At 34.5% G+C, this 10647-nt stretch overlaps 1 protein-coding gene across 1 annotated transcript; it reads left to right on the top strand.

Moving 5' to 3' along the window:
• Positions 1-1652: 1652 nt before the first annotated feature.
• Positions 1653-6478, top strand: LOC127836296 (uncharacterized). The gene is made up of 4 exons (XM_052362805.1): positions 1653-1899; positions 2279-2383; positions 3986-4168; positions 4846-6478. Exons 1-4 carry the CDS (start codon positions 1761-1763, stop codon positions 4938-4940), a joined length of 522 nt encoding a protein of 173 aa, XP_052218765.1. The 5' UTR covers positions 1653-1760; the 3' UTR covers positions 4941-6478.
• Positions 6479-10647: the final 4169 nt, after the last annotated feature.

The raw sequence follows: 10647 nt of genomic DNA, 5'->3' as shown, positions 1-10647 counted from the left end.
TGGTTTACCAGTAATTGTTACACACTTAATTTTATTCTCGTTACCGACAACTGCCCTTCTTGAAACAGATGTAGGAAAAGGTTGTCTAGAAATAATTTCATTACGAACCCTCACACAAGTATTGTGGCCAGACATGATATTATGTCTATGTCATACATACATGTACGTGTTTGATCTATTTTCTGAAAATTCTTCTATTTGTCTTATAAATGTCAATAGTAAACGTAGAAGTGTGTTGAAATTTATAACTTATTTTTTTGTTACGTTTGTGTTATGCTTTTTATATCCTTTTCTATCTTATTCGGTAGTTTATAAATATCTTTCGTGGGAACCCTGCTTTTCAATCTGCATGTTTAATTATTATAATTGGGAAATCCGCTATCTTTGTGATATGCTTTTTATGGATTTTAATGGGTTGTTTTGTGACCTATAAATATTAATTTCTTGGGAACCCTGCTGTTAATTTTAAATGTGTGCTTGTTTATAATTATTAATTAACAATATACTCATACAGTTCAAAACGAGGAAAAACTAAGCAAGATTAGGCAAGAAAAACGTATTCAAACGTTCCATGTAAAATGCAGTCAGATTTGTATATTCTATGCATTATAACACAATTATGTTCGCACACATACTTCTTAATGGAGTCGTATATACAGGGGCGTAGTGACAGTATCTGGCGTTCACGTGCACGATATAAATTGTGCTTAAACAATCCGCCCACTTCTTAGTGGCACTGAGACAGTGCCATAGAAAAAATGAGACCACGTTAGTTAATGCTCAATATGACATAATAACACTATAAATCGGCACCAAATAGGTCCATTCCAAAAATTCATCATAACAAATTGATTTTTCTCGCATTCATACCCGAAAATGCTTGCATCAGTCTTTTTAACCTGTTTCCTTCTCAATACTGCTAAGTGCAAGATCACAGAGACGATCCCATCGATGCCTTTAGATTTGAAAGAATAATTTTCAGTTCGCTCAGGGACCTATATAGGTCCCTTGCTGAAAACACGCTCGCAAATGGCTATTCATACTGAAATTGTTACAAGAATCCGCTGATAAATGCGAAATTTGTGGAATCCTCATCACCGTACGAAACTATGCAAGTTTCAAATGTGTCGATTGTAAGCAATCGTAGCACTACTGTACAGTCCTCAGTCTCGTTAAACAGTTCTTTGAAATGTACATCGGTGTCAAAGAATTGCCAACTCGAAGCAAATTTTCAAAGCATCATCGGTATAAAAAATAAGGATAATTTTCCATTCCATTTTATTGTCGATCTAAGCTTTAAAGTTGCGCTCTCACGGGACTCTGTATAGAAGGCGCCTCAGGTCCCGCAAAGTGCGCTTAGACTTAAAAACGCAACAATGATACGTTTTCAAATGTTTTTTGTTCGTACCGGTCAAGTTCGATTGTCACAAAATCTGTTTCAAACAGAAATATTAAGGAAGGAAGGAAACTGCAGCCGTTTCTGTCTGCTTTCTGAGGTGAACTCTTTAAAATCCAACACAAATACCACGAACCCTCATGGTTATCTCTCATGTACTAGTATGTGACCAGGGCGAACTGCAGCCCCCATATCCCCAGCTACGCCTCTGCACATATGCTTACATTAATGAGTTGCACCTTTAATCAGTGGTTTCCTTTGGCTACTGCAAAGGTGTGTACAAAAAATACGTTATTAGGTCATTAAGGGTTCCCGATATGTCCTTACGCATAATTTAAATCAGAATGCTTCTAGAATTAGTATCATGCTGGAAAGAGTAACTGTCATGTTGGAAAAAATGGCCACACGATTTTTTGGTATATTACCAATACTTATGAGTTGGCAAGGTTTGCTTATGTTCACATTGTGTGTGAGTTGGACACATGGAGCATCTATTTCAAAAGGTAAGGCTGTTTTCTATGGCACTGTCGGTTACCGTTAAATGTTTTAGCGGAATGTTCTTTCGATACATGGATTGTAAAAAGAAAAATACATTCATTATTTAAGCGTTGGCGTGAGGTTCGTGTAAAAGTAATACGATCTAAAATTGAAATTCTTGCGTCGGCATTGTTACCAGATATAGATTTTACAATAACGTCTTTTTTTTACATTTTATATTGAGTCGTTCTCAATCCGTGAATTCAACGTAGGTTTCTCTATAAATGACCGCCTTGTTAAGTCTTAAAGCGTACAGAAGGATAAATAATGAATCGAATTCTTGTGTTTCACATATTTCATAGTGTGTTTACTATACATAATATTATTATTTTTTTAATTTGCCAGGTCAGACAGAGTATTTTGATGACCCCACCGGTCAGTATAGGCCATGCTCGGACATCTGCGAGCCCTTGGGAAGTTCTGAGCGCGCATGCGCTCGATTTTGTCCTAGTAAGTAATTATAACATTTATTTATAGAAAACAAATACTTAATCGGAGACTTTTAAAATACTTTATTAATGTTCAGTAATCTCATCAGCTGTTTTTTAACCTTCCTACCAGGGCTATTTTTATCTCAGGTTTTCCTCTAAAAGTGTAAATATAGCTTTAATAGGCCATGCTTGAACAAACGTTCCTGGGATACCACACTACGTACACTGTTTTGTGCAGGAATCCCATAATTTATAAACATAGGTTTTACGTCAACATTGATTTATGTGGAACTACTTAAAACAATAAAACAAAAAAATATCTAAGAAATCTACGTCTTCAAGAATAGTGTTATTCGTTAGCAAATATAGTGCTATACAAACAAATACAAGTTAAACTGTAAGGTCTAAAACAACAGAACTGTGAGTAGTTAATTGAGTTAAGATAGAGTTATTGTCCTCACTAAACAGTGTTTAGATTTTGGAACATTAGCACAAAAAAACAAGCTTATGGTTCCATTTGAGGCCAAGAGTCTCAATATCAAGGTTACTGTTATTATTGTCCCCTACCGGTGAAACCGGAGGGGACTTATGGTTTGCGCTCTGTGGGTCAGTTTGTCAGTCTGTCAGTCCGTCACATTTTTCTGGATCCTGCGATAACTTTAAAAGTTTTTAATATTTTTTCATGAAACTTGAAACATGGATAGATGGCAATATGGAGAGTATGCACGTCATTTCAATTTGTTCCTACGTCAAAAATTCTGGTTGCTATGGCAACAAATGGAAAAAAATATTTTTTTTACTGTCAATGGTGGAGTTTCACCGGTAGGGGACAATTTTGCTTGGCAATCTCTTGTTAAAAGTAAAACGGCTTGTTTTGAGTTTGGTTGATGTACTTTGCTCAAATTGTGTGCGCTTGAAGTTGGCATGGTATCTAAGCCGTTCAGCTCACCAGTGCACACAGTTCTGATAGTAAGCTTTTTGGATCGCTTCTTTCGTCGCGCGTCGTCCGCCGGAAGTGTATCATTAGAATTAAAGCTCCAAACATCGTCTCTAAACCGTAAGGGTCTTGAATATAATATTTGGTGTGTAAAATGGTATCGGGGTCAGCTACTAAGTTTGGTCAAAGCTTGTCTATGGGATCAAAACTGGGCACGCCCCAGGGTTCAATTGATTTATACAGACTTGTTCAGAAAATAATTTATAAAAAATCTCTAAATCCGCGACGACCAGGGGTTTAGTATTTGCTATGCAACAGCTTAAGTGGAGTGGTCATCTACTAAGTTTGTTCGGATCATGGCAGCGGTCAAAACGTAATTCACTGGTAGACTTCTAGTGTAAATAACTTTAAAAATCTTCTCTTTTACCGGAAAGGAAAGGTTATAAACATTTGGTGTGTAACATCGTACAGTTGTCCTCTACAACGATTTTTCAAATCATGCAATTGGGTTCGAATTGTCAATAGGCCACGCCTTTTCATACAGGTAAGCGAAAAAGGGCCATCGTTTCCATCTTGTACTAAAAAAGTAAGCTTGTTAGACTGGTTTCGTTACGTTGCTACTTTTCTTGTTTAGCATAAAATACTGACTTAAAATACTCAGCTCGAGTATTTGAACTGTTGTAGATTACGTCCACGCGCAATCCAATAGTACCGCCGATGAAATATCGCACCCATTGAAAGCGGTGGAGGTGGGCGTCTCAGTAGGAATCGGGGTGCTGGTGGCTGTGGTGGCCAGTATAGCGATTGTGATGGTGTTAATCCGTCGTCGAAAGAAGATACCTGCTAAGAAACCAGTGCAAGAAACAGGTCGTTACAACACTTTAGGCCACGTTAAGATGAAGTAAACTTAGATGTAATAATCACTGAAATGATATCTGGAACTATACCTCGTTATCGATGGTTGCTTACATATAGTAGTTTGCAGAGTTTTTGGTTGATAAACACAGCTTCTTTTATGTAAAAACCAATTAACAATACTGAATATAATACAATAAATAACTATAATGTATGCTGTTTTTAGTCAGGTCATACTTTTTGTCTTGATCGCTGTAGGAAAATAAATTTTAGGTCGGATGCACACATATATTAAACTTCGATTAGTTGTAAAAGCTATCTACCGTTGAACAAAAATAAACGTAAATTACACATTAAATAATATTTATCCATATATTCAACAAACGTCTGTATGAAAACTAATATACTCATTTATTTACAACGCCTCAAATTTGAAATTGTTAATCTTTCAGTAATTTATAATTTCCTATTATATTTTTTTTTAATAATTGAACATATAAAAGGTACACATGCAATCACACCAAAGCTCTGAACACATTATTTTTATAGGATTTCGTTTGTACAATGACGCAGATACTAATTAATAACAATAAATAATAACCTGCGATGCTTTATAACTTTTTTCCAATTATAACCTGCGATGCTTTATAACTTTTTTCCTTTTGTAACACATCTTGTAAATCTTTCAGGTTACAGGCCGGACCACAATGGCCAGGAACTCAAAACGCTCATACCTGGCCAGAGAGATGTGAGAAATGATTCCAACTTCCACACTGACACCTGACTGACGAAATGACAATACATGTGATAATGATCAATTAAAGTAGTCTTTCATCTGGTTCAGTTTGTTAGGTTTTAAATCTTACTTCTTCACGGTATTTCAACAATGTATCAAATGTTAAATTTTTTACACAATTATATTAAGTTGCATTGAATGCAAATTGACTAGACGCGATAAGATTATAACTTTTGAAAGTGAGAAAATGTGTTCAAAGCGTTATAATATGTTCATTTATAAACATAATTGATTTTTTTAAATTAATTCATTTACTTGTTAATTTGCTAAACCAGGATACATTTATCATTGCTCAAAAGCAGGTCACAAAAGATTTTAGTAGTTCCACAGAAATTATCCATCTTATGAAGGAAGAGACTTTTCCTAAAAACGTTTCAATATGGCATTATTTTGGACAGGGAATATGCAACGCATGGACAAACTATTAAGCTGGTTGTCTATACCCAATCTTCCACTTTATCACAGTGATAAACCGTACAGAAAATTTCAACTGAAAATGGTTGCTCAAAAATGCTCAATTTGTTTATCAGATTTATGCCGTCTCCACATTCATTTTTAAATCTCTGTTGAATAGCCTTTTATTATTGAATTTGTTTCTAATTTAGATCGTGATGTTTTTCTGTTAACTTTAGTTACCAAAACAGTTTTCTTAGACTAGTTATTCATAACTTCTAGCAATGAAATTTAACGCTACAAATTGTTGATAATTGTTACTGTTGGGCTTTCAAATAATTTTTCCTGGATCCCGAATAAGTATCGTACCTGTAAAAGACGTCTGACTCAGAATGTGTGATACACGTCTTTATTTGTTTTGAAGACTTTATTATTCCCGCGGAATTCTGCAATTATTTTTTAAATGCCAAGGAATGATTGTGTGTTTTATGTATGTTAATGAATATTTTATTGAGCATGGCCAGTATATACTGGGCTTTTTCTGATTTAAAATGAATAATTGCATAATGCTCGCAAGTGTCTCGGCAGTTTTAGAAATGTATGGCTTTTTGGAGTCAGTTTAATTTGTGTATAATCCAACCAATAAATACTTAGTTCCAATTGTATATGGATTTAAGTTCACTTTTTCTTTCCATTATGTGTTTTTGGAATCGATTTTGTTTCTGTTTATGCAATCTTAAGAGACTTAGCAACACTGTACTGATCTCTGTTGAGAAGAGTTCTCAACACTCTGTTGGCACTGTTTTAATACACTTTACTATAATTCATTTTTTGGAAGAGGGGGTGGTGAGCTTTGTGGTGGTTTCATTGTGTTTATTGTTTTGTTCTAGATTGTGTGCGAAACCCTTTTAATATGCCAATCTTTTGTTTGATTGATTTATATCTTTGACAAATGTCTAAATGTTTTACAATTGCTCATTGTTGAACGTCGCTGGTCGTCATATTCATCGTTATTATCACCATCTATTGTGCGTGTTAATTTTTTGTCTGTGGTGAATTGAAATTGTTGCAAGTTATCTGATTAAATAATATAAAACTGTATTTTTTCTTCAGGAGGCAGTTATCGTACGTTATGTGTATATTTACTGCTTATTTTGTACTTGAACATTCAATCTGTTACGATTAATAACAGTCAGGTTTAAAAGAAAATATTATTCCGATGAAATCTACTGCAAATTATCTCGTCTGCCAGTACGTGTTCAGATGCAATCAAGCTTTAGAACAGTTTACCTACCTGCAAATCTTGTACTTTCCGCTTAAATAATATGTGTTTAATTTCTTCGGTCAAATGTTCAAAACACAGGTTCACTTGTTTATTTGGAGTTATATTGCAATGGGGCTTTACATCCCATCTGAAGTCCCGTAGATTTGTTAAAATACCTTTACAAAGAGGGTTCAAATAATGTCCCTTAAGAACAAACGAGTCATCGGAAAATGCCTTTTATCACGCAGTATATATTGTTCATGAATTTTTATGATATTCGAGATACGATCCCATCTCTCGGTATGTTGTCATGATTTTCTTTTAGAAACCTAAATCTGGTTTTTACAAATTCACTGACTTGAGTATGACGCAATATACCTTATTTTATGGATGCAATCGAGCTAACACTCATAGGTTTAAACTAATTGCCTGTAAATTAAGTATCTTCAATTCAATTCTTAGGTAACACAGCATTTTACTGAAACATTAACATGTGTCACTTGAATATTCGCATATTGACAAACTATTTGAGGTCGCTTCAATTATAACATAACCTCAAAGATTTAGGCGATGTATGTTGGTACCTGAAGTAAAATTGAAGAAAACCCAGATATCTAAATGACAACTATTGATGAAAAAAAATCTAATTGTTTTTAGGCTATGCACATATAATAATTTGGGGTTTTTGATTCCAAGTTATTGAACTTTGAGGTTGTAAGGCGGACTATTTTATAGTCATACCATGACTAAACGTTCTTAAGTCTGATGTAAAAATATTCGATTCTTACCAAATGATATTACACAATCAAATGCAATTGGAATTTTAACTGTATTTTACAATGCTTTGCTCTAGTTTTGGTAATATATAAAGCTAGGTGAGACAACAAACAAGATCAGACGTCAAACTTTGGCTGACATCAAACAAGGTCAGATATCAAACTTGGTCAGCCATTGATAACTGACGCATTGAGAACTACATGTAATTAAATAATAATATTTTTTATAAACATACTTTAGATGTGAATTCTACACTTTGCATCGACTAATTTAAATATATTGCTTACATGAATACAGTGATATGTTCATACAAATAAACTAATATAACAATGCAAATACGACGACGCCTTTCAGTAATGAGGGCTTTTAAATAAAACATATGTAAGGTTTGCCGTTCTACATTTATAAAAGGGTCATGTCATATTTAGGCGAAATTAGTTATGTAGTGAATATGGAACGCATTGTTTTTATATTTAAATGATGCAATGTAAATATTAAGTTCTAGTTTTTTTATTGTCATGTGTCAAATAATTCACTTAATCGTTTGCTACTTAATCCATTTGTTTATGTGGACAGTGCTGTCAATAAATCAATCCTGCAATCCAACGTTGATATACGTGTATTTATAGTAATTGTCTGCATTGGGCAAAAAATTATTTATCACAATGCATATTACAGTATATAAAAACAAATATACCAACGATTGAGCGCAAGCTAGATTTATTGAAAGATTGAAGATGCGAATGTATGCGAATTTATTAAATGTCGTAAAGTATGGTGTTCGACACCTGACGTTACAAAACTTTGCGATCTTTGAGTCCACGGAACACTTCAACTGATAAGCAAAACATATATCAGAGCTTAATTTGTTTTCCAAATATATACTTTTTTTAATTCCATATACATTAAAAATGACATGATTTAGGATCAACAAGAGCACATATGTTGTTTTTTTAAGATGACTTACATTTTAAGTTAACGTCTTCGGTTTAAACAGAATTTATTAAATAATTTATTTGCACATGCAAAGAACTTAGTTTCTTGAAAAAAAATTGGAACAAATTCAAGACACTCTTTGAATTAGTTAAATATGTAAAAAAAAGGCAGTTTTTGCGGCTTATATACACTCTATTTGAACAGTTTTATGTGTTTATTGTTATTGTAAAGTTGAGTAAGGGGTAACACAAGTTAATTAACGAAAAACTATACGTGCTATACAAATGCTGAACCGTCAGTTTAACTGTATAGATCTGCATAAAATGTGATATCAAATTACAATTTATCGTCTTACTAGTATATATGGATTACTAACAATGAACAAAAACTATCAGGGCAAATAAAAAATAAAGAAAAAGCACACACGCGTCAATGAATCTCTACCTGTACAATCTACATTTGAACAAACTTACATATAATTTTCATCTAAACATAAAAAAGTTTACCAAAATTATATAATGTGTAAATAAGATTAATTTTTTTCTGTATTTGCAATATTAAACAAACGAAAGTTTTACTATTGCTTTTCAATACATGTACAGAATACGATTTGTGGTTTAATATAAATTTTGTATACATGTATAAAATATACCCGGGTCTACGCTGAATAAAATTTAGCAATACCCTTTATAACTTGTTTGCAGGAAAAACATATGCGTGCTTTCGTGCCACATGATTCACACGTGATCACATGTCCACAAGGAAGAAACACCATTTCAATTTCGTGTTTATGGCATTGCTTGCACGTAATTTCCTCTTTCAAAGACTGGTTTTCAGACTCGAGTCGTCTTTTCTCTTTCTTCAAACGAATCTTTTCTGGAATAAATTGATTGTATACACTTGAACTTATTTTAAACCAAGAGATGCACACCAATTAAAAGAAGAACTTAATGTCGAACAAAAATCATTATGCCATGAGTTACAACAGTTATCAAACAGTTATAGAAACATAGTCATCGTGATCCACTTTGTTAAATATTTAATATTATTGGATAAACCCCATATGTCTGATCCGTTTAAATATTGGTGTCTTTAGCATGCCGAATAGTTATATGGCGTACCCGATTTTATGATTGCAAATTAAGTAGACAGTATACTTAAAACATTACCGTATTTATATTACGATGACATTCGAAAATCAATGAATATGCGTGAAGTGTAACGGGCATAGCTGGATTATTCGGGCCTGTTCCCGTGTCAATGGGCATTGACGTACACGACTGACTCTCTTTACCTAATTGAGATTGATAGCTGATCACATCTGCGATTGGGTTGTGGGGGTCGACATTATCCGATACAGCATCATCGGCTATTCGTTGTGCGTTTGCGCCACAACTAGATCTAAAGATAACGTTTCGGTTGTCCATTTGCTTAGCAGGTAAACTAAAACCCTTTATTGACGTGTTTTGTTGGGCAGATCTGAGCGGAATATTCTCATGCTTTTCTATCGCCTGAAGTCCATTGTTAAGACTGGAGCTAGCAGCATGTGAGATTATTTCAGAAGGATGTGTAGGCAATTCGTTAAAGAATATTTGACCAGAGGCCCTGTTTTCGCTTAAAATATCATTTGATGCGTGTTTCGTCACGGTCTCCTCTTTACGCGTTTGATGATACCTAAGGTTTACATCAGTTGACTGCTTTAGTTCTTTTACACTTGACGAAGGATCATTTAAAACCACCGCTGCTGCTAAATCTCGATGGTTGGAAGCTGCTCCGTTTTCCGTCGTAGTGCGTTTGGAGGTGGTCTTCACTCCACATAATTGATTAGACGAATTGTTCAAAATCGCGGAATGTCCTGGTTCTTCTAAACTACACGAAGTATCGAGTGGATCTTCTTCTGTTTGTTAATTACGATTAATCCCAGAAGAAGTGTCTGAAATAAACTGATGAATGGGGTGTGATCTGCGTCCAGGAGTTGAGTCTTGCAATTTAGAGCGCCGTGCCGATGAGATGACCGATTGGGTATTAGTGTTGTCATCGTCTAGAGATGCTAGAATGCGTTCAAGTCGACCATCTCCAGTGTAACTTTCGCTGGTTACCGGCACGTTGACCTCTGAGTTACGTTAGAGATAACTGCAGTTGGGCGCCATTAATCTATGTGCGTTCATCGGGTGTTCACTTTCCCGCCAGTTACCGACTCGTTTCGCACAACAATAACAAATGACTTCATCATCGTTAGAGGCGTAGTAGAATCCAGCCTTTGCCAACTTGATTCGAAAAGGTTTGTTAATGGGATAATTCCGAAACGTGCACAGTCTTAGCGTT

Source organism: Dreissena polymorpha, chromosome 6 (assembly GCF_020536995.1).
Source record: "Dreissena polymorpha isolate Duluth1 chromosome 6, UMN_Dpol_1.0, whole genome shotgun sequence".
NCBI lineage: Eukaryota > Metazoa > Mollusca > Bivalvia > Myida > Dreissenidae > Dreissena > Dreissena polymorpha.
This window is presented reverse-complemented; position numbering and strand designations above follow the sequence as displayed.

Coding starts and splice junctions, on each gene's coding strand:
- LOC127836296 (XM_052362805.1), top strand. CDS start 1,761: ATGCTGGAAAGAGTAACTGTCATGTTGGAAAAAATGGCCACACGATTT. Junction 2,384..3,985: donor ATGCGCTCGATTTTGTCCTA/GTAAGTAATTAT, acceptor GAACTGTTGTAG/ATTACGTCCACGCGCAATCC. Junction 4,169..4,845: donor GAAACCAGTGCAAGAAACAG/GTCGTTACAACA, acceptor TAAATCTTTCAG/GTTACAGGCCGGACCACAAT.